At 37.6% G+C, this 25275-nt stretch overlaps 1 protein-coding gene across 4 annotated transcripts in view; it reads right to left on the bottom strand.

Moving 5' to 3' along the window:
• The window catches only part of TNRC6B (trinucleotide repeat containing adaptor 6B), a 139906-nt gene extending 116101 nt beyond the window's left edge, over nucleotides 1-23805 (bottom strand). For 3 of the 4 annotated variants that reach the window (XM_032221208.1, XM_032221209.1, XM_032221212.1), the window contains exons 1-4: nucleotides 23517-23805; nucleotides 18360-18432; nucleotides 16779-16864; nucleotides 4284-4351 (exon numbers count right to left, since the gene is read on the bottom strand). In XM_032221208.1, coding sequence (XP_032077099.1) covers nucleotides 4284-4351; nucleotides 16779-16823 — 113 coding nt within the window. In that variant the 5' untranslated portion in view covers nucleotides 16824-16864; nucleotides 18360-18432; nucleotides 23517-23805. The remainder of the gene's footprint in view (nucleotides 1-4283; nucleotides 4352-16778; nucleotides 16865-18359; nucleotides 18433-23516) is intronic. The other variant, XM_032221210.1, reaches the window with a different exon arrangement.
• Nucleotides 23806-25275: the final 1470 nt, after the last annotated feature.

Genomic DNA, 25275 nt, shown 5'->3' with positions numbered 1-25275 from the left:
AACTGGAGCCCTAGGTTATGATTCCTATATGTGATCAAAATTTGATTTGTATAGTGATCACTTAAAACTTTTCCTCAAGGCTATACCCGTTGCTCCCAAGCCATGGAGAAGTACATTCCTGTTTCTAGATAGTGTACTCATTTTTCTTCTAATAAAAAATACCCAGTACACAGCCTTCATCTGGAGAAACAGACAAGACAGACAGATATACGTATTTTGACTTGGGAAATACCAACATCACCATGTTCAGTAAGAAAGTGAAAATGATGTTTTAGGAGAGGAAAGTCTATGCCTCCCTAAGTATACGATCATTTTTGCCCTTTCAGATAGTCTGAGGCACTATATATCTCCTTGTAAACATGTAGTCATAGAACCCATCTCTATCTGCTTTATTTTCAGAAAGCCTAAAGGGGAGAGGATTTTTTTTAAACAAGGGAGTAGGGGGTTGCATTGCACAGCAAGGTACTAATTTTTTTGTCATTAAAAACAGAAACAGCTATAAATAGGATTAATGTTACAAGAATTCTCACAAGAAAAATGAAGCATTCATCTAATTCTGCTCTAGGACTAGGGATTAAGTTGGACTCCTTGATCCACATGAGGTAGCCTATTTTCTGGGGCTCAAACTCTTGAAGCAGGTAATTTGGATCTATGGGCAAAATTTGGTAGATTTAGGAAAAGAAAACAAGGAAAGCATAATGTAATCATAATAAAACTTCCAACCACTTTTAATTAACAGAAGACAGCATCAGCATGTGGTAGGATTCAATTGTTCTTAGATTATCTAGAAACTCAAACAGAAACAGATCTGGTTAGTATATGGAGGTGAACTATCTGGAAAGTCTAGATGATAGATTATTTTATGAAATTAATGGCAAACCACTTCCAATTTATAGGATTGTCATTATGAGGAAAATAGACAGGAACATTATATACGCTGCCTTGGGCTGTATACAATAAAAGGGTAATAGTAACTTAATAAGTTACATTTAAAAATTGAGTAGATATGTCAGTTAAAAGGAGTTGCGCTTCACTTGAAGGCCATTTTGGAAGGAGAAGAGGAGAAAATAGTATTTTCAAAAAATAAATATTGAGAATCAGAATGTCTTCAGTAAAAAATTATGCCAGGAATGACATGAATCAAAGGTTGTGCTAGTATCCAGACAACTTTTCTTAATTAGTGAGTTTGGAAAAAAATGATTATTTGCTTGAGTGGTAGCACACATATTTACACAAAGTTTTGTAAAATACAAAAAAAGATGGAATTTCAGAATTTCATATTATTTTTTGCAAGATACACGTTTCCGAAATGCGCTTTGAAGCAATGAAGCTTCTAAAACAAGCCTTATTATATTGAAAAAGAAAACTCAGAAATTGTCCCATTTGTAATTAGAATTGTTTGTAGGAAGTATAGAAAAGATATAATTTATATTATTATTGGAGGAGAAATGATCTTATAATGCTTAAATGAATCATTGTTGCAAAAGAGGATCTTTTAGGCTGAAAAACAGAGAAATAGTTTTCTGTAATGTCTACAATGTGAATCTTTGATCAAAGAATAAGGTTCATCTTCCCCATTCAGACCATTACCATAGGACTACTATTCTCTGTTAACCACATTTGGAAGTGACTTAATTTAAGTCTGCTACCCTGAGGTAAGAGGGCTGCAATGTAAGTATGCAATATATATATCAGCTGACGAGTCAATTGACACATAATGAAAGCTGTTAGCTTCCTCCCATAATTGGGGCTTACCAGGGGTTGTGACACTAAATATATACCTTCTTCCCTGGCTTCAGCTGATAAGGAGGAGAACTTGTGGCTTAATGGCTAAGACGTTTGCCTAAGATGTAATATAGCACAGGTTCGAATCCCAGTAAGGGTATGGCTAGCTGATGAGAGCTAAATAGCTTGAAATATATATGTATGTATGTATGTATGTATGTATGTATATATGACTTCGTCGAAACGTCGCCAAGACACTTCCAATTTTACGTGGGAGAAAACCCGAATAAAAAAGACCTACATACATACATACACACACACATGTATGTAGGTCTTTGGTTATTCGGGTTTTCTCCCGCGTAAAATTGGAAGTGTCTTGGCGACGTTTCGACGAAGTCTCATTCGTCATCTTAAGGCTTCGTGCTTCCAGGAGCAATGTGAGATCTCGGCTGTTTCTTCCTTTTAACTGCCAGTGGGGGTTTGAGCTGATTGGGTGGGAGCTTGGCTGTGTTCTGATTGGGTGGAGGTGTGTTCTGATTGGTTGGGGGTTTGTGTTTCATGTAAGGATAGGAGGGGTTTAAAGTGGCTAATGGTGGAGGCCTGGTATCATTCCTCATGTTAGGGACTCGTTTATCAATAAGGGCAGCCTTCCAAATGGCTGGCAGGCGGGATACCTCCTTTTGGAAGCCTGCCCTTATTGATAAACGAATTGATAAATAAATAGAGGGAGACTAGTATAGATCTATTTCAAGCTATTTAGCTCTCATCAGCTAGCCATACCCTTACTGGGATTTGAATCTGGGCTGTATTACATATTAGCCAGATGTGTTAACCACTAAGCCACAAGGTTCTCCTCCTTTATCAGCTGAGCCAGGGAAATAGGTATATTTGGGCATACCAGGGGTTGTGACACTAAATACATACCTATTTCCCTGGCTCAGCTGATAAAGAAGGAGAACCTTGTGGCTTAGTGGTTAACACATCTGCCTAATATTAATGCAGCTCAGGTTCAAATCCCAGTAAGGGTATGGCTAGCTGATGAGAGCTAAATAGCTTGAAGTAGATCTATACCAGTCTCCCTTTATTTATTTATCAGCACAAATACAACACAAATGTAATAAAGGCAACAGTAAAAATATTGGGTTTCTGTCTGGATGGTCTCTTGTGACGAGCCAATAGACAGAGAATGGAAGCAGTAAGCTTCCTCCCATATTTGGGCATACCAGGGGTTGTGACACTAAATACATACATACATACATAGCATACATATATATATAGCATACATACATACATACATATATATTCTTTCAATATAATTTTGTTCTCAAAGTACAAAGAATGGTCTTCAGATCTTGTTTTTATGAGTTTTGCATTCTTGATACATAAACCAAACAAATTAAGTTTATATTTGATATACTGCAAGAAGTTTTATGATTTTTCTGTTTCAAATAGAAAGCAATTGAAGTAAACATGTAGGCAATTATTAAAGTTGTACATACAACTTTACACACTCGTATTAATGCTACATAATCTTGTCACAATGTAACAGAATTCTTTCCCCAGTAATGTTATCAGTAATTCAAATATATATTTTAACATACTACACGTAACAGTTTTTAATTCAGTGAATTAGTCCACATGAAACACTGTACTAATATTGTGGGTTGATAAAAAAAAGAGTTTGTAGTAAAGATGCCTAGAAGGTATAAATTTAATGAACAAAACACTCCATATCCTATGGGAAACTAAGAGACCAATGTAATTGATGAAAAAGGAATATATAAGAAAGTGGATTTTGGATTGTGAGAGGTAAGCAAGAGCCTACTGAGGAGAGAATGTCACCACAGCTCACAGTGATCTGAAAATCATTCAGTCAAGTCTTACGATTTTTAGATAATGATAATAAAAGTACTGAAGAATTACTGTGAACTACCTTAAAAAACAGTTGTTCCAAAATGCAGTACTGGGAATCTCTTAAATAAATCAATATCACTTGGATTACGGAATATGTCAAAAGAAAAACATCCCAAAACAATTAAATTTAACTGCATTATCAAAAGTAATTTACTATGATCTTTATGCACTTTCATTAGACTATAGTATACTGCTGCAGAGTAACACTATAGTTTAATTACAGCTCATGGTGCATATAATAGTACTTACTTGGATTTGTTGAGGACTGAAATGCTAAGACTCATATTTCATAACAAATGCACCTGAGATAAATATAGAACATTAATAGAGAGAACTTAGTTTGTATACTACTGCAATTCTATTTGCAAAGAGATGGCAGCTTTTCAATGCTGTTGGCAGTGTTGTACACCATACTATATCCATCGAAATACCTTTTAATGGTTTGCTCCAAATCTCACTCAGAAGCCACCATGTTCAATGATACTTACTTCGTAGTCTGTTTAAAATTGCATATACCAGCATTTAACATTAAAATAACTAAATAATGAATTCCTTAAAAAGGAAGTTACGAGTTCATCCACGTTTACTCACGGGTGCTTTGTATCATATTCTATTAAGGCCCTGCTTAAATAAACATGACTCACTGTTTGTTTTCTTCACCAGGAGGTGGAGTCTTGCCATGCCCTTCCATTACAAAATCCTCATGTTCCATCTGCGAAGGCAAGCATTGTAGGTCAGCACGGATGAAACAAAGTACATGCTGTCCTATGTGCCCCTCTTTCTTGTCAGTCAATTACCACATATACATGTTATCTCATTCAAAAGACTGTTAATTCAGTTTAATAAGATCCACTCCAACAGTCATTATACCAATATCATACATGGTTTTAGTTATGCTGATAGATGATAAAGACAAGAATTATTATTTTTTCTATTATAAGGAAGGTGTTCTTTTTGTTGCTGTTGCAGCAACAATTAACCTCCCTTAGCAATACCCAGTAGAGAAAGAGTATGGGCAAACTAAGGGCAAACCATTAGTTAAGTGGAGAAGTCTGGAAAAAGGTAAAAAAAAACAAAAAAGATGGGATGCTACTATTTATAAAAATAATGGAAATGGGTTAGGCTATAGAAAGAAGTGACAAGTGACAACCATCATTTTCTTTACATTTTTTTAAAAATCTTTGCAAATACTACTTAAGTTTACTGTGATTAAGTTCCACTCTAGTAGATCAAGCTTCACTTGTTCCAATATTGACTACTCTGAATATTGTCTATATAGAACATTCTTTGGCATAGGGAATATCATGTAAAGGAAGCAACCAAACTTTTACTCTGATATTAATATGCATCAGGAGTGAATATAATATGAATTATAGTGTATTCATATTGTGCAATCATATTGCTTTTGATGTGTACAAAAGCTAACAGATTTCTCTCTTGCAATCCCTTTCTCTCCAAACTCTCTGCTCCAGGAAGGAAAGAAATAATCAGGCAAAAGCAAAATTGCCTACTGAAATCCTTGCTTTTTTTCCCCTCTCCCCCACCTCCCAAGCTGAAAGATTGGAGAAGAGTTTTCAAGAGAACACTGTAAGATATTTGCATGCAACTCCCAGCCCTGTATTGCCAACATGACTGCATTGCTTTCAATGTGTATCAAAATAGTATAGGTACATATCTATGGAGATTCTCAATCATCCAGATCATGATTGTCCCAAAGATGCTTTTTCAAAATGCAACTGGACTTTCTTTCTTTTTCTTGAAGAGGTTTCGCTTCTCATCCAAGAAGCAGTTCTAACTGAATGCTGGTAATGGAAGGATTTATATTCCTTACAATCGTGGTTGTTACATGCTCCTACATGTACAGGTACATGATTCAATTTACAATCGTAACGTAGTCTGTCCACTACAGTGATAAGTTGTTGATTGTAAAATAGATCATTATGTGACTGACATAAATTTTATGACTTTTTATTTAAATTTTAAGCTAACACTTAAACAATATTTTTTGATTTGGGACTTATTTTATCAAAGGTTAGCTGACAAAACAGGAGCTAGAAACAGGGAAAAATATATGGATTAGTGATATAAAGAAGGTATGTTAAATTAGTTAAACAAAGATTATGGTTAGTGTTATTATTATAATTATTGATACTAATGTAATGAATATTGTTGCAAATACATTATTATTTCCTAAAGTGATTTGTACCCAGACAACACACTGTTCGATTGAAATTGGAATTTTTGTAAGTTATAAAATAAAATAAAAACTTATTATAAAATTTTTTTTAGGTCTTTTTGTTTTTGGAACGGTGATTAAATGGACCCAGTTTCGCTCTGGGGTGCTTTTGCCAAAAAACCTGGAAGTAAATTACAGTTTTTAACAAGAACATTGTAAATTGCAGTCTTGTAACTGTGGGATATTGGAAATGGCTGAAAATGTGAGCTGGATGCCGAATGCCTGAAATGCAATCATGTGACGGGGGGGGGGAGGGCTCTGTCAGAACTTTGGAACTGGGTCATAATTACCTTTGGAGGCATTCAGAACCTTACACAGTTGCTAAGCAACTGGTTGTAAGTTGAGATCTACTTGCAAGCAGGCACTTGAGTATTCCAAAGAGCAGTGGGGAATAGTCAGTCTTGTTTCTTTCCAACCAAAAGCAAAATTGATGCCATTTACACCTAGTAACTGCTTTGCTTAGTGGTGGAGTTGCTAGCCACAATTGGGGACTACCTGTAGAACAGTTGAAAATACCTAAGAAAAGATCCTTCCGCTTATACTTGTGAGATACACTTTATCCAGATTATTGTAGTCATCTCCAAATGGATGTTCCACTATGAAAACATGTTTTCTTAATATTCCACAATACTCTGCAAGGGGAAGGGTATCAGGAGGAGGAGACTGCAGAGAGAAATTATTTTTTTCTCTTCCCCTTTCCTTGATAAAGTGGGGATTGGAGAAAAAGACATTTTAAGAAAGTAAACTGTTCTTTTACATATTGAAAACAATGTGATCATATCAGCAGAGGGGAAAAATCAGGCAAAGGAGAAATTGCCCACTTGTTTCCTCCCTTTCCCCCAGAGTCGAGAGATTTCAAGAGAAAAACTGTTGAAATAACGCATCCATGGCTTCCAAGCCCTGAGCTGTGGGTGCAATCATGCTGCTTTCAATGTATAGAACAGCAAACAACTGATTTGTAATCCCTTTCTCTCCAATCTCTCTCTCCTGAAAGGGATTAAAAAAGAAGAAAAACCTATAGGTCAGGCATAGGACAACATATACTGACTATAATGAAGATCATAGTAATACCACTTACACTGATATACCTCTCTTTAGTGTTTTACAGCACTCTCTGAGAGGTTTACAATGTCAGCAAATTGCCCAAAAATCTGGATGCTTATTTTTCCAACCTTGGAAGGATGGAAGGGAGACAATCTTGAGCCCTGTCAGGATCGAACTCCAGGCAGTGGGCAGAGTTAGCCTGCAGTACTGTATTCTAACTGTTGCACCAACAGGGCTGACTTAAGTACTACCATCATGACTTCAGATTGTGAAAACTTAAGTGGTTATAAATGGGCCATAAATGTATTTTTTCAGCATTATTATAACTTTGAATAGTTGCTGAACAAATAGTAAGTGAGGACAACCTACTTATACCTTGGACATTTACAGTCAATTTTGTAACAGAAATTGAAATATCTTTTAATAGCATTTTGTTGGTGAAGCCCAAATATTTTTACATACCATACGATGTTGCTCAAAGAAACTGGAATTGCCTCAATGAAGATCTACTCCACTCCACATTTAACTAGATCTTAGCAAAATGTAAACACAGTTCTTAAGGGAAACAGAACTTTTCTAATTAAATCAAACTAATATGGACCCAAAGCATTGCGCAAGTGCAATGCTAAAGATGGATTATGACAGTTTCTTAATAAAGTGCAGTAGTGTCGTTACTGACACATTTCTGAAGAGATGGAACAGCATAAAGGAAAAATGATAACAATTTCCATCTTCTTTTTTTCAGGCACCAACAGCATTTGCAGGCATGATGGACATACGATCATCCAGATGGTATTCATGGAACCCCATGAACATTTGCTGTATAGAACAAAACTGGCTTGAACCCTCGCTATATAGAACTAAATTCACAAAGTTTTTCCAATCCATTTTCATGAATGTCAAATGATGTAAATAAATTCCCAGTTAATTTTGCCAATGTAATTTTTAAATTACACACAATCTATAAATGGAAATAAAACAATTAAGAAATACATGTAAGTGTCAGAGTAGTCAGATCTGTTGTAGACTGCTTAAGAAAGTGCAATTAAGTGTGAGAATTACTAGAAACCAGAAAGCAAATACACATTACAGTATTTCTTCAATTTCTAAACAATGAATGGCTTTAAAAATAGTCCCATTCTTAGCTATCATTTACAAAATTTCACACAGTTAATTGGGCTAATACTTCTCTCACCTCTTCATCTCCAAGTATTGACAGAATTCTCAAGACTCATAAAGAGCTATGCTTTGAAGTCTAAGTTGTTACTGGGCTTAGTGATAAGCCTTTATCTCCAGCAGACAAACATTATTTGGTTGTGTAACATAAGATGGCTAATTTTAAACTTCTCTCTTACAGAACAGATAGGAAAATAGTTAAAAATGTTACAAGATTACAAATACTAAAACCCAATCTATTTAAATTCACTTTAAAAGTAAATTGCAAAATTTAAGGAATTGGTATATATGCAAGTGCATAGAAAACATAAATATGTCTGGTACTTATTATGACAAGTATTATAGAAGTGCTAAAACTGCTAGACACTACATATAAATCATACCAAAATATACTCCAACAGTTTATCTTCTGGGGTTTATAATATATTCAACACATAGAAAGAAAAATGTTAAAAGGGAAGGACAAGAGGAAATATTCAATTAAATTAAGATAAGAAGATAGCATTAAAATATTTGAATATAAATAGAACAAAACAGTCTGACTATCATATGTAAGAGCATTTGAGAAGGAAGGAGAGGCACAAGGAAAGAGAGCAGACAGGCAGAAGAAACTTAATTAGAAGACTGACTCCTGCAGAGTAAATTGCTTCAGGGAGAGTAAGAAATATAAAGAAAACAGGACACAAAAGAGCAAATTCAATAATGTAGAAATGTTTTCATTTTAACAAATACTTTAATAAAATAGGTATGATTCTATTCAGATCCAAAATCCAAAATTTAATTTCAGGCAACTGTCTCTAAAAACTGAATATTTATGAGCATAACCTTTAATATTTTTCTCCTTAAATGCAAGTAAAGTATACTAAGTCACTATATACATATTTTAAGACAATTTTCTGAAGGGAGAGGAAGGAATGCAGTGAAGATCACTCTAGAAATGCTTCCCTTTCCCAACTCCAAAGAGCCATTAATATCAATTGACCTATGTTATATATCCTTTAGGTTAGTTTGATTTTAAATGATATTTATTATATTTTAAATCCCAAATGTTTATCAATGTTTTAAAGTTGTTTTAGGAGGATTGTTATGCTGACAGGTGTGTAAGAAATGCAATATTAAAAACAGTATTGGAAACTAAAGTTGCTAAAGGTTTTATAATTTTATTCTTGAAGCTCATACTTGAACAAAGAACTACCGTAGTACACAGAGACTACTAAACCAACTAAACTATACAATGATGATATTTGATATGTATAAGATCAAGTATAACTGAAGCAAAAAATTAAGCCTCTGCAATTTGATTAGTCAATATGATTTTAAAAAACCTATACTAAAAAGCTAATTAAATGCTTCAATGACCCTGCTAGTTATCTTCCCACCCCCCCATTTCAGGAAATACTTTGTGTTGTTCTTTAGTATAAATGTCCAAGACTTTCCTATCACAAGTTAAGAAATGATCTATTCATGTCTACATTTCAAAACACGATAGTATTTTATTTTTGAAATAAAAAGAATAGATTTGTGTATATTAGTCCTTAATAAGACCTTATGAGAATGAAAAAGTTCACCTTTGCAATTTGATTGTATGAGCTATATGACTCGAAGTCTTTACTGTACTCAGCTAATATAATGAACTCTGATCAATTAACTATACCTTCAGAATTTTTAACTCTATTACAGTCAAGAACAGCAATATGTAGTGAAATGTAAACAGTCGTATACAAGTATCCAGTGTCCAACCAATATTCCTCTCCAGGTTTTCTAGCCTTAAATATCATGAAATGTGAATCTAAATGTTGTTTATTAAATATTTTTATATTATACATTGATCTATTTTGAGATCAAATATAAAACTTGCACTATCTGGACTTCCGAACTGGAAATGTTATTGGTTTCTCTCCAGTTGAGTTGGATTCCTGTTAACTTGCATAGATACATTTCAGTACTTTTCTCAGCATGATTCATTCTATTGCCTTCTTCGAGGATATTTTTTTACTATGATTTCAGACCCTTCTTTATCTGAGATACAAATGGTCAACCCCAACATGAGGCATTGTAGGAGTTATAGGGATGAGGGAAGGTAATTTTTTATACCAGTTTTACTGGAAATGGGGAAAAGTCCTTAAACAAAATTAACACAATGTTCTTTGTATAAGTATTAGATTTTTAAAGCAAAGTAATCTAAAATCAACAACAAACATAAATAGTATTGTTTTTAAGCCATTAATATATTTCAAAAATATTAAAAATATGCAATGAAGGGCAACATTTCATAGATTGGAGAAAGGATCATATGCAGTATGTAGAAAGCAAGTTATTCTGTACAGATTTTTAAAGAATATAATGAACTGATTGGTAAAATAGATTTTGAACTTTATTTTTCTCTTCCTGCTATAATATGGCATTTAGGCAATGCAAATTAGTTTGCTTTTATTTTTCCAGGCTAACTGAAACAAATAATATTTGCACTATAGATGAGAGATATAGATAAATAAATTCATTCCAGATTATCAAGAGAAATTAAGCTCTAAAACTAAACTGGCTAGTTTGAAAATAAATTCTAGCATGTCAAGATATATCTATATCTATATCTATTTAGATTTTACAACCCCCGTTAACACATCTGCCTTAGAGGCAATACAGCACAGGCTCGATTCCCAGTAAGGGTATGGCTAGCTGATGAGAGCTAAATAGCTTGAAATAGATCTATACTAGTGTCCCTTTATTTATCAGCACAAATATAACACAATATATGTGTGTGTGTGTGTGTGTGTATGTATGTATATATATGTATACATAATTTTCTAAACTAGAAGAATGTCTAAAGTAGTTTGAAAAGTATTTCTATACTTTTAAGCTGCTGCAATTCTACAATCAGTAAGTAGACAAGATGAACGATACATTTCTGGTCAGTCTCATCAGTGGTTCAGGGCGGAAGGAAAGCTGCAAAAGTAACTTCCTCGACATTAGAGTTATTGTTATTACTGTTATAGTTTTAATCCCCAACTATCTATCTATGGTAAACTTAAGGCAACAATCATACCTAATATACATGAATCTTATTTTGCCCCCAACAACAGCCCTGTGAGATAGGCTGGGTTGGGAGAAAGAGGCTGGCCCAACAAGATGGCTTTCGTGCTTAGAACTCAAGGGTCCCTGATTTCTAGAGGTGAGCAGTTTAACCACTTTGCTGAATTGGCTCTCCAATTGCAAAAGACAGAACAGATAAGTTTTGGATCTGCAAAATGCAGTCCTCACAAAAAATGATAATGTCAGGGAGAAAAGTATTATTTCAAATACTTTTATTCCACTTTAAGTTTGCTTAGCCTTGTTTTAAATTAGTTGTCATCATTCCTCCCTTACTCTGACTATGCCAGCAGGGCTTTAGATATGTGGAAGTGTTCTAAGATTTATGAAAGAGTAGATAACACTACTCTGTCTGCCAAGTGCTTACCTTGTTCATCTTAATAGCTTAAGCCTGACTTTAGTTAACCAAATTAATTCCAATGATATTCAGTTAATTGCCAAGAACTTCAAAGCATGGCAACCCATATAGTGTAGCGTATAGCAATTATTTAACAGACAGTTGCTAGTAATACTCTCCAATTAGGAGATGGGGGAGGGGGGAGAATTGAATCTTCTAATCAATGTTGACTTCTGGGAACTTCCTGGACAACTCCCTCCAGCTTTCTTAGCAACATTTTTGGAAGTGGTATGTTGTTGCCTTCTTCCAAGAGTCTGAGAGAAAACAAATAGCCCAATGTCAGCTGGTTTTGTGCCTAAGGTATAATTAGAACTCATGGTCTCCCAGTTTCTAGCCTGACACTTTAACCATTACAGGAAACTATATCTTAGCAATACAGTACACAAATCAATTTTTAGATATCCAAAGACTTGCAAAGATTTTGATGTACTGATGTACATGTCTTCTTTCAACTCCTTTAGTGGGATGGCTGGACAAGTCAAGAAGCAAGGAGTTTGGGAAACAGAAAACTGTTATATGACAATTTGAAAAAAGAGCTGCAAATAATTTGCTATGACAAAATGGCAGGAGAAAGAAATAGGTTCTGAACCTTGAGACAAATATACCTATGGTTAGTTTTTCAGACTCAACAAAAGGTGTTTTCCTTTGCCATTAAGGCTATTTTGTATCATTTTGAGATCAACTGTATAGCTAGTCCTCAGCTTATGATCACAATTGGGACCAGAATTTTGGTTGCCAAGGAATGCAATCAAGTCATCACATGACTGGGCCCTATGTTACAACCATTTTATTGTGCTTCTTAAGTAAATCACAAGATTGTTAAGCAAATCCAGCTTTAATTGATTTTGCTTTTCAGCTGGAAAGGTCACAAATTGTGATCATAGGACCACAAGACACTGCAACTGTCAAGCACCCAAATTGTGATTGTGTGTTGCTGCAGTTGTAACTTCGATGATGGATCATAAATCACTTTTCTGAGGTTTTCATAACTTTGAACCATTGTGAAATGAACAGTTATAACGCAAGGTCTATCTATTGTGGCTTAGGTATAAATTTGATCTTTAGTATCTGACATACAATTTACTCCAGTTGGTGGACTATAGGAAGGAATATTTTAATGAAAGATCAATGCTTTCTATTTAGAAAATTGTTACAGGTAGTCCTCGACTTACAACAGGGGTGGATTTCTCCCGGTTCACACCAGTACGGCAGTACCGGAATGCTCCCTCCTCGCTCACTGCTCGATCTCTCTCTCTCTCTCTCTCTCTCTCCACACCTCACCATGCTTGCAAAGCATGGCACGAGGAGCAGAAGCTCCCAAACCCAGCGGAGAGCCTAAGCAAAGGAGGAGGTAGAGAGCTGGGCGGAGGAAGGGGGAAACCCTAGAGAGGGCTGCCTGCCACCAACTTGACTCCATGCAGAGAGGGCTGCACAGGGTGCCATAACGCAGGTTGATCAGGGCGATGTGCTGCTGCAAGAAGCGGCGCTGCTACTGCTGGAGCTACGGGTTCGAGGACTTGTTCTGGGAATCCCTCCACCCCAGAACTATGTTGCCCAACAGCACCCCAAAGAGATCCGCGCAGGGCTCTGGCGGCTGCAAAGCATGGCACGAGCGGCAGAAGTACCCAAACTAGGGTTTCCCCCTTCCTCCGCCCAGGTCCCCGCCTCCTCCCGTGCTTAGGGGAATGGACCGCGCTGCCAAGGACAGGCACGGGATGCCGGCAGCGCTGGGAACTGGGCTGCGCACTGAGGAGCCTGCAGCTGGGGTGCCATGAAGCAGCCCTCTTCATTTGAACATGCCACGCGGGGCCGCTCCCTTGCTTTGACAGTTGCCTCGTTTCCATTGGGGAGGGAGAAATCCATCTTTTCTGTCCCTCTTCATGGATCCCCCCCAATTGGAAACAAGGGGGTTGTGAAAGGCAAGGCAGTGCACCCCACGTGGTTATTTAAGCAGCAAAAGAATGAACAGGAGAGGAATTCCACGCGGGGCTTTTTAAACAGCCAAGCTCCCCTCCTGTTAATTCTTCTGTTTGAACAAGCCACGCGGGGTGCACTCCCTTGTTTTGACGGCCGCCTCGTTTCCAATTGGGGTGGGAGAAGAAATCCATATTTTCTGTCCCTCTCCATGGATCCCTGCCCCAATTGAAAACGAGGGGGCTGTGAAAGACAAGGCAGCACATCCCGCGTGGCTGTTCAAACAGCAAAAGAAGCAACAGGAGAGGAATTCCACATAGGGATTTTTAAACAGCCAAAATCCCCTCCTATTTTTCAGGCAGGTCGGATTGGGAGTGCACACCAAGCTGTTGCTGCTCCTGCCACCACCGCTCTCGGCGCGACTCTCATGAGGGGAAGAGAAAATAATAATAAAAGGCTCCCATCATGGAGCGACCCACCCCGCTGCCCCGCCTGGCAGAGCTTTCCCCCCCTCAGCTCGGCTCTTCTTCGCCCACCAAAGCGCTGCCCCCGCTGTTGCCATGCCCCCTCTGCATGCCCGGCCAATGGCCTGAGGGGGGAGCAAGTGATGGCCGTGTGGGATGGCTAGCGGCGGCTACAGCTCCTGGGCTCACTGTGGGTAGTGGGCAGTGACCCGACGCCACTGCTATGCCACCTCTGCAGCAGACCCTCCCGCCTGCAGAACTGAGGCGGGGAAGAAGATAGAAAGACGTGGAGCCAGACTCCTCTCTTTCCCACGCCCCACAGCTCGCTTCCTTGGGTGGGACCAGGGCGCGCGCAGAGTGAGTGGAGTTTGCGACAAACTTTAAAGTGAATGGGGCTGTTTGTGACTAAATGGGACAGAGAACATAGAGGAATGCAAGGGAGCATGGAGGTAAACTAGTCCAACCCCTTCCGAAGGCAGGAGTCCTTCCTTCTCTTTGAGAGCTGTCAGTGGCAGACATGAGGGAAATGGTGTATGTGTGTGTGTGTGTGAATGAGAGAGAAATAATGAGAAAGAAAGTTAAAGAGACAAGAAAGAAGGAAGGGAAAGAAAGAAAATAAGTGGGGGATAAACACACAAGAAAGAAGGAAGGGAGGGAGAGAGAGGGGGGGGGGAGGAGAGAACTTATGATCACAATTGAACCCAAAATTTTGGTTGCTAAGCAAGAGCATTGTTGAGTTTCACCACATTTTTCAAACTTGGCCACGCCCACCTGGTCACATGACCGCCAATCCACTCCCACATGGTCACATGATCACCAAGCCACTCCCACAAAACAGGCCACACCTACAGAATAGGTTCTAAATTTTTTTTAAAACCCACCACTGACTTACAACCATTTGTTTAGTGACTGTTTGAAGGTATAATGGTACTGAAAAAATGGGATAAATTCACTCATAACTGTGTTGCTTAGCAACAGAAATTTTGGGATCAAATGTGATCGTAAGCTGAGGACTACCTGTATGGGAAAATATCTCACTTCAATGTTGTGCTAATGCAAGTAGACAATATCAACCCAATTGGATTAATGTTCTGAAATATAAAATACTTTAAATTAGCAATTGACCATAAACAATTGAGTACATAAATATAACATTCTATACTTTAAGATAAGGCAATCTTAATGCCATAAAGAACTGTGCAATCCTTTTTATTCAATCTCTAAAACGAAGTTTGGAATCTCAACACAGCACTTTTCTGCAACACCTTAAAGTAGTTATTCATTATCAAAACACAATTTCAGATACTTGATAAGTACATCCCTCACGTTATTCCTAAAATTGAACATTCCTAATTTCTTTTGTCTTTCTTCCCAAGACTTAATTTCTAGTTCCCTATTGTCCTTTTTTTGCTTCTATTCCAGTTTACCCTTTTTATTTTTCATATTATGCTATCTGAATAGTCAAAGCAGGTATTATCAATGAAAACAGAGTGGAAGAATTGCTTTTTTGTATTTGGAACATATATTTCTGTTAATGTGTTCTAAAACTAAATTTGCATTTTTAACAGCAACATCACAATACAGCATGTGATCAACCATAATTCTAAGATCTTTTCCCCATAACTCTTTGAGTCAGATATGCCCTATTTTTTATCTAGACATTAGATCCCCCCCCATGACTAATGTCAATTTATCTTATACAATTTCATTATTTTCAAGCTATTCCTGCAAGCAAGAGCATTTTGAACTGTATCTTTTCTAGAGTTTGATCTATCCCATATCATTTTGAAATTCATGTGTAAATTGAAAAAATGATGTATGTTTTTTCCATCACTTTGTCCAAACAATGAAGAATACTGAAGAATATCTGGATGAAGCCCCATGTTGGTCCAGTGTGATGAGGAATCACTGACAACCTTACACAGCCTTAAAGTCAAATATTGCCCAACTTTTAAAATCTTATTTTTAAAAATAATTGAAATATTTTTTTAAAAAAATCACATGTCAGACAATTGTGTATTGCGTCCTTGTAAATTATATGCTTCTTTCTTTCCCTTGTCAGTCAACATTAAAGTTTATGCATCCTCTTTTCCTCCCATCTGTCCTCCTTTCCAATGATCTGTGTAATCTTTTGCCTTTTCAAATATCCTATAACAGAAGATATAACAATCCTGAGTGAATTTAAAACTGAGTTCCTGCTCAGGACTTACTGCATCTAAACTAATTGCCTCCCGACATATATATTGCTTACCAGAAAGTTGACTGTCTTAATCATAAACACCAGAAGGAACAATGTTTTAAGAAAAGTTTTTTTCAACAATAGAGCTTCTCTAGATATACTCCCTCTGTGTTTCAGTTTTCAACATCCACTACATGAGGAGAGGGATAATACAGGCAAAAATAAGGAATATAGGTAATCTCCTGAAACCAGTCTTTACTATTCCAGTGCAAGATTATTTTTAGTAACATTTATTTTGTAGTACTAGGGCTGAAAACCTGTCAGGCAAATGACTGTTTAATTCATGTATTGCTGGCATCTAAAGATGAGAAAATTGACTGCAAGAGAGGATAGATGGTTCATTTGTCAGTTATGTACAAGCATATAACCCAGTCCACATATAACTAATTATTTAATCAGAATATTATGGGATACTAACTTCTTCTATAACTGGGCTAGTCTAGGTTAGATTCAATTGTATAAATTTCATCTGCATCAGTGCATGGAATATGATTTGGAAACAAGTTGCAATTTGGAAATCAAATTCATATAAAAACAGTAAATAATGAAGTTGCCACAAGCTCATTCTACTATTTTACTGACCTTGGAACTGCCTTCTTCCAAAATTTCTCCCTCATCGGTTTGCATGGGAACAGAATATGTGCAAAATTCTGCTGAAATATGAAATTCTGCCAAAGAAAAAGAATGGAAGGAAAATACATTAAAAAATAAATTATATATTTATGAGTTGTACTGCATGTTATAAGACATAAATGCCATTAAAAATTCACACAACATGTGGCTTTTCATATGTTGGACAATCAGTGTATACCAGCACTTTACAGCAAAATAAAAGGCCATTCAGAGGGGGAAAGTGTTAATATGCACATATACATAAATATTATCAAGAAATTTGGAAATGGGGTGGACACTATAAATATTCTAATTAAATTAATTCCTTAACAAATGTGTCACAATAATCATGAACCTATTTTATTTAGTCATTAATTTAACTAATTTGTAGGAAACTTTAATTTCTGTCATATAGATTATGGACTTTGAACTCTATTTCTAGAGATAAAAATGAAGTTATCAGACCCAAGAGACTTGAAAGGTACTGAACGTTAAATTATAAAATTCAAGAAACATCCTGTCCCTTTATTCAAGACCTTCTACAAACATCTAGCTTATTCACGTTTACTTTATTCCTAATGAAGTACATCCAGATCTTCCACTATGGATTAGTGAACAGACATAATATACACCTTAATATATTTTTGTTTTTGTGTGTGTATTTTTTGTTCTTAAATGTTTACAACTGTAAATGGCCCAGAGTTCCTGGGAGCTAGGCAGACTATAAATTTAATAAATCATCACTATGATTTTTAAATCTGTATTCTTACAAAAAAAAGTTGGCCAAGGAAGCCAAATTGAACAACCATAATGACCTTAACAAGGCAGAGGAAAATGTAACATAGCAAAATAAAGAAGGTATATCCCATATTTTTCTCTTTCCTTCATATTATAAGCAATATTATCTCCAAAGCACCATTATGTCTAATTTAACTCATGAACCCTATAAAAACTATATGCTATTGCTATCATTGGATAATCTATATGGAATACCTGCATAATATGGTAACAGATTTGGGGTATTTATAAGATAGAGTAACAGCACGAAATCATACCGCTCTAAAAAGGCATATCCAACCTAGATTTTGGTCCCGTCCCCCCCCCCCCACTATCTTTTATTGTGTTGGATAAAATTGGAAAAAATTAAATTCTGAAATATATGGAAATATTTAAGTTGCAAAAGAGCTACTTGAGAAAAAGGAGGACCTGATTCTCTAATGCCAGATATGTTAATACTGTGCCATACTTTAACTATACCATTTCAGCTGTTGAGCAAAATAACTAGGAGAATTATTGTGCCATTTTAGTATGCTAATACTGATCTGGAGATCTGTCTTAAGTAAAACCTTTTTATTCACTCAGTATAGCCAAATTTTAAAGGAATAGTATTTTTATACTGACAAACAACTTTGCTGTGGAATTCTTTTAAATTATAATCAATATATTCAGGAAAAGGAAAAGATCAAATTTGAAATGACACAAAAATCAATGTTGCCTACATATTTTCCATATGTACAAGTTTATGTAGTTATATATTTCTATATAATTTACCTTGACAGCTTCTTAGGGCTATTGAAGCCCACTAGGACCTGTCCTGGCTACATTCAGTGCAAAAGTCAAATTACTGTAGGAAGAAAAACAAAAAGAAACCAGCATTTTTCCATTGTTCATAACAAGGGAACAATTATTATATTATAATGACACTTCACCATTAATAATGTCACTTCAACTCTAAAAAAGCCTTAGAAATAACAAAGCAACATATTACTTTTAGTTTGATAAATACTATACATTTATCTCAAAGGTAACAGTAACACAATTGTTGATTTGGAAAAATAAGCATAGACATTTATGCACTATTTTACTATTTTATAAATTGCCATACAGATAATCCTTGACTTATAACCGTAATTGAGCCTAGATATTTGGTCATAAGGCATTGTGGTCACAAGTCAAGTCGCCATTTGATTGGACTTAATTTTACAACTGTTTTTACAACCGTTATTGAGTCAGGATGGTAATTAAGTGAATCATGTGACTGTACGTGCGAATCCAGCTTATCCAGTGGCATTTTTTCTCCAGAAAATGGCACAAATCGTGCAAAAAGCAACCGCGTAACTGCTGTGCACTGCAACCGATTGTGAATTCAAACAAGTTGCCAAGTGCCTGAAATGCAATCATGTGACTGCTTGGGTAGTACAGCAGTCATAACTTTGAGGCAAGTCATATCTAACATTTTTTAAGTCACTGGTAACTTTGAATAATCTTGAAACATCTGGTCGTAGGTTGAGGGCTATCTTGTACAATAATAAAGAGTCTGGTAGAATGGCTATTAAAAGCAGTCGGCTCCATATATTGGAGAACCTATATCCCATAGTAGAAAAGAAAGAATAAGCAAAACAATGTAAAGGTGCCAAGTAGCAAGCCATGATATTAACTATGAATGGCAGTTGGCAAAATGCCATTAATAAGGATTAAATTGAAGTTCCTGTTCCAAAGATTAGAACTATTCAAGGTAGCCCTGAAAACCATTTGGAGTCTAGAATACAATGGCTCGGGAACTGATGGGTATGTTCATGAAACATCTCCACTTTGCGAGCTAGTAAAGACTACCAGTATACTCCAGGTGCTAGACTATAAAGTCCTACATATTATATAGCCAGGTGATGTGAGGGACTGCCTATTTTCATAGTTTGTCTCTGGTTAACATGTAGTGGAAGAGGGGCCACAGTGGCTCACGTGGTAAGATGCTGGCCTGCGCACTGCAGAGGTCGGTGGCTCGATTCCGGTGAGCAAACAAACTGTGTAGGGGCAAAAAATGAGCCTCCCCCGATTGCCTGCCGGCATTCAGGAATCCTGCGGGTAGAGATAACACCGCCCAAAAAATTCCTTTCAGAGGCAGCCAACTACCTTAGTGATCCCTGGCTAACATGTACCATATGCTTAAAAAAAATGTAGTGGAAGAAGACATGCTCAGAGTACCCTTGATCAAGTATTGCCATCTAGGAAGTATGCTTTATCTGTCATAGTGCTTATGCTTTGAAACAAGATTCTCCACTGAAATCCATGTGATTGCCATTCCCTAATACCCTAAAGACTTGTTTTCCCACATCTCGGGTTAGGGTGAATTTGACTAGATCCCCAATCTCTTTTGTGTTGCATTTTCACTGTTGATAATATTACGAGTTGCTCATAGTCTGTTTGCAGTTGGGCAGAACCTAATCTAAACAAAATCAAAATCTAATCAATCAGTAATTAAGTATCAGCCACAAATAAAAGAAAAAGCTGATCCATTTCAGCAATTACAGCAGAAATCAGAATACAGAAATAACCTTCTTAGACCACTCTTTCAATCAGATACACCTTTTATTATTAATTTCTATGCTGCCCACCTTGCTGAGGCCTGTTGTATAGACTGTTGTATAGTTAACATTACTGTTAAAACACAGCTGTACTAGAGGGCACCGTGATTTAACAAGCGTGATATTTAATCGTATGTACTTTCATGTCTACAATATACTGTTTAATGTAAAACACATCATATAATTGCAATAGCTTACTACTGCACAGGTGTCAATTCAAAAACCAGAGAAAGCCCTCCAAAAGCAGCTATTAAGGATCTTTAAACATTGCTGCCAAATTGTGGCTTTGGTTTGAAATGGAGGATTATTAATACAAGTAAAATGTTCAAATTAAACACATTCATTTAATCTGACATTTAATTTGAATCCAATACAATTTCCACTGTCTATTTGATGTGTATGAGGGGGGAGGAAGTGAGGATAGAGAATGAGAGATCCTTGGCAAATCAATCAAAAGACAACTATTTTGCCACCAATGCAGTCACACTCCCTTTGCACAGCAAGGGAACACAAGCATGAATTAAGCAAAATTGAGAGGCTACCACATGTAGACAGAGCCAGTAATTCTGTGGAAAAATCCTTATATCCTAGTAATGCCACAGTAAAACTTTCCTTAGAGAGATTAATTCTATCAATTAAAATCTATCCAAAAGCATTTGCAAAATTTCCTTTTCCTAACTAACTGAGAATATGTAAACACAGCATAGGAAATGCATGTACTTATAGATGTTGACAAAATCATATTAGATAACAATAAATGTATCCTATATGTTTCTTAATTAGTATAACAGGAATTTAACTAAGATTTTTTTTCAAAAAAAACCCTATTAATTTCATAATTTGGTATATTCCTGCAAAACAAATTTGAATCAATCAATCATCTAAACTAAATTGTTTACCTGCATTAAAATCCTGATGGTCTCATCAACAGCAGCTTTAATTATCTATAAATTTTATATAATCAGTTTAAGTCGAAAAAGCATTTAAGTTTAACTATAAATTCAATATTAGATAGCACATTTTTGTCTTTGCTTTACATTCAAAATAATATATATATCTGTAGTATATTATACTACAGATTCATAAGCTTTTCTAAGTCAGAGAAGGCTACTCTAAACATTTTATAATTTACACATTACAAGACAAAGTTTAGGACTGGGATAACTAATGTTTCCTTTGTACATGAAATCCATTGTGATATTTATGAGCATTTTAGTTTTTAATCATTGGGTAATTTAATAATAGTTCAAATTAAAGAGCTTTTTGCAGAAACCTGTCACCCCACAGAATGCCTCCAAATCCAGGAAAGCCACATAGATGCTGAAAAAGTAAAATGACAGGTATCTGTGGAGATCAGCAATTTTTGGTGAAAATCTCACTTTCCTCCAACAAAAAGAAAAACACTTTTGTTGCTGGTTGGGAATAAGGGTAAATAGGGATGGTATCAGGGCAACTAGGGACAGCTGGGAAGCATGCAGTAGACGGAAGCAGCATGACATAACCAGACACACAAAGAATAAGAAAAATGGGATTTGGATAGGCAGTGTTGCACAGAACAAGTTGATATAGGAAAAATTGTGCAACCTCAATGTGAACCAATTAAAAACAAGGGGAACAGAGATGATCCCAAATAAAGAGAAATAACTACAGTTTCAAAGGAGTGTATTTGTATTTTGAGACACCTTTCTTAATTTCTACTTGGATTCATAAGCAAATTGCTCATTTTAATCAAACTTTTCCATCTTTTAAAAAACAATTGTTTGCATTCCAGAAATAGTTTAAAAGATATTCTCTGCCAAGTGGTTCAAATTATTTGTTATATGACTAAAAGACAATTTTCAATTTCTCTAAGAGATAACATGAATGCAACTACAGAACAAATTCTTATCTAAGCAACACAGGAGAGCAGGATCCAATTTAGTGAATGTGTATTATTTCTACAATCTTTCACTCCATATTTAGCAATAATTAAGGGATGATTATCCCTAAAAGTTCACACCAATTTTAATCCTTGCTAGCATACAAATACTAGTTTGCATTCTGGCTTGCAGGGAACTTTGCTAATATTAAATGTTCTTCCAAACGCAACCAGAGGTGAATCTTCCCCTTAATTTTTTAAATGCTAGCCAATGCAACCACTAATTTCTTAATTACACCTTCATACTAGTTGATTATTACATTGATAAGGTGCAGCACCATTCTATGGATCATAAAGGGAAAGGAGCACCTAAAGCTGCACTTTTCTTGCATGGCAGGTAGTAAACATTTAACACCATCAGAAGGAACTCGTTTGTTACACCTTTTTTTTTTACCGTCCCATCCTCTCTGTATGTTGATCCAGCGTGACTCTACAGCGTTATATTTAAATGAATTTATGACTTTCATTTGGGCTCTTCCGTGTCTTGTTAGTATAACTGAGAGAAACATGCTCCCTTCAGTTCCAATATTTCTTAGCCGGAGCAAGGTAATGCTCTAAAAACTAGCGACACTAGAGGCAGCGGGAGTCCCGTTGATGGAAGAGGGGGAAAGTAGGAAACAGAAAGCCAGCCAGGCGATGACACTTATTTATATCTTTTAGGATCGTTTTTCACGCTGTATTTAAAGCACCGGGAGCTGCTACAACCAACGCTGCTATAAATAAGACTTTACACCAACGTTCAGGGTAGTCCGGCTGGCTTCGGAAGCAGCTCCTGGACTTCACCGAGAGCAAATACGTGCAAAGTTGGGCTCCAAGAAGCGGACGAGACCCGAAAAGGAGCCGGTAGGTCGCCGACGATTTTGCAAATCTCTCGCTCCTTTCACTCCTCCTCCAAGCAGGGAAGTCATTCAATGTGCTACCGACATCGCATTCGTGGGTTCTGGAGGAAACTTTCCCTCCAGGGATTGAGACTCAATTCAGCCCGCAAAAAAAGGTGTCGCTGAGGAAAGGGGGGGGGGGGGAACCGTTCCTTTAAGTATTCGACGATCTACAACGAATACCCTCGGATCAGCCGTCAGTGCGCAGGCGCAGCTGCGGAAACGCCTCTAACCTCCCCCCCCCCGCAGTAGCCAAATAGCTCCGATCGAGGGAAGCTTTTTTGCTGCTTACAGACGCTAAATAAGGCAACCCCCACTCCTGTTATGAGGGGGGGGGGAGAAACCCTGCTGAAAAATACGACTGGCGACTGAATAGAAGGGAGGGGAGGTGAAAGCGAGGCAGCCGTTGGGTTTCCCTTCAGGATTTATGATCGTTCCCGGCGGAATGGCGAGGATGCCGTGGGAAGGCTCTACGGCGTTACCTCAAGACGCCCCGGGCTACTGAAACCGAGCACGGACCCGCATCCCCGAGGCCTGCGTCGCCACTCACCCACAAGAAGCCACGATCGTCGCCTCTCCGTTCGCCGCGGTGCAGCCGCGAAGCCCTCCGCCGCCTCCTCCTCGGCGCGTCTGCAGGAGCCGCTTTACCCGCTTATCTTAAGATCCAAACAAATGGCAGGGGGAGGAGGGAAACACCGCCTCCAAAAAATAAACTTTCCTCGTCGCCGCCGTCTCACTCCCTGGAGAAGCACGAACCCAAACACATAGAGGCCCGCCTTCCGAACCGCCTATTGGTAGCCCTGCAATAACGCTCGAGTCCATTGGTTTCGTTTTCTGGCTGTCTTTAATACGACCTTCCCCTTTCTCCCGCCTTTCCCTCTTTTCCATTGGCTGACTGCCTAACTATCCCACGATACAATGGTTAAAAGTTTGTGTCTATCAACCTTAACTCCGCCCTCTAAGCTTGTGATGATAATTGGACGGTGTGTAAACCATCCGGTGTCTTATTGGCGAAGCCAACTACGTATACTGCTTTAAACTTGAACCTTTCTTCTTTTTTTCTCCTGGCTTTTCTCTAATTCGCTAAAACTACAGCCGGTCAAGTTAAACTGCATATTGTCCCACCCATTTGATTCCTAAGCCGAAATGATTGGTTATATATTTCGTCACCACAACTAATGCACGGCACTCATGGAAGCCGCTATAAAATGAGAAAAAGGACATTAAGCGCGCCTAGGCCGTGTGTTTTTATGGCTTACACATTTGGAACTGTTTGGCTTTTGGCATTCCCTATGGCGTTCATAGACATCATAGCTTGTATCGTGGCTTGTATGCGTCCACCTATTAATCGCTTGAAAATGGTTAGCATAATGAAATGGTTAAGATAATGGAAATGCCACCATGATGCTCCTGCGTTCAAAGGTTAGAACGGCATCGTTCTTTAGGCGTAAAGCAGTAGCGCTATCACTTGGTTCCTAATGGGAATTACGCTGAATCCACAGTAAAAGGCAACAGGCAATTATTCCGTATCGCGTTTTCTTCGCTCAAATTGTTAATTAAAAAAAAGATGCCTTCCAATACTTCCTTTCGCCTTCCAGTCTGTCTCGCGCAGGCGCAGTGCCAAGCGCTCTGCGCAGCTGTGGGACCACGTGGGCGTTTGTTGCTGATCCGGCACGTGGCCTCGGACAGCCTCCGCGTGACTATGACAGCAGGAGTCCTTCAGGGCGACGCTGCTCTCGGTGTAAGCCTGAGTGGCGGGAGTCCTCTCGTTCCCCCACCTCGTTTGGATTTAGTTCGTGAGGTCGGGAACGGCTGTTGGTGCCGCCGTGGCAAGTTGTAGGGCAGAGGTGAGGGGCGGGGGGCAGTTAGCAGAACAGACAGGAGGGGAGCGCAAGTGCAGCAAAGCTGGCTTGTTTCCTTTGGAAAAAAGCCAAGGGACAGTTAAGTGTCTCCCCTGCTTCGTGTTCTGAGATAGCAACTCAAACCATAAACTCCTCCCAGCGGATGCATTCAGGTAGCATTAAAGGTAAAACCCTTCTGGAGTTGAGCTCTGCTTCTAGTGACTTGGGCAGGTGTGATTATTCCCAAAGAGACGGCATTGGAACTGCTATGTTCAAGGAAGGTTCCATGAAATCCCAAGAATTTAAGCAAAATGAAAATTATGGAACCAGTACCCAAAAGAATGTTACCAATTGTCATTTAAAAAAATAAGCCTTATATATAGAAACGCGGTTGGACGTGGTGGCTCAGTGGCTAAGGCGATGGTGAGCACCGCATAACGGAGTGAGCTCCCGCTACTTGTCCCAGCT

This window comes from Thamnophis elegans, chromosome 7 (genome assembly GCF_009769535.1).
Source record: "Thamnophis elegans isolate rThaEle1 chromosome 7, rThaEle1.pri, whole genome shotgun sequence".
Lineage (NCBI taxonomy): Eukaryota > Metazoa > Chordata > Lepidosauria > Squamata > Colubridae > Thamnophis > Thamnophis elegans.
The sequence above is the reverse complement of the archived record's forward strand: the minus strand, read 5'-3'. Positions and strand labels throughout refer to the sequence as shown.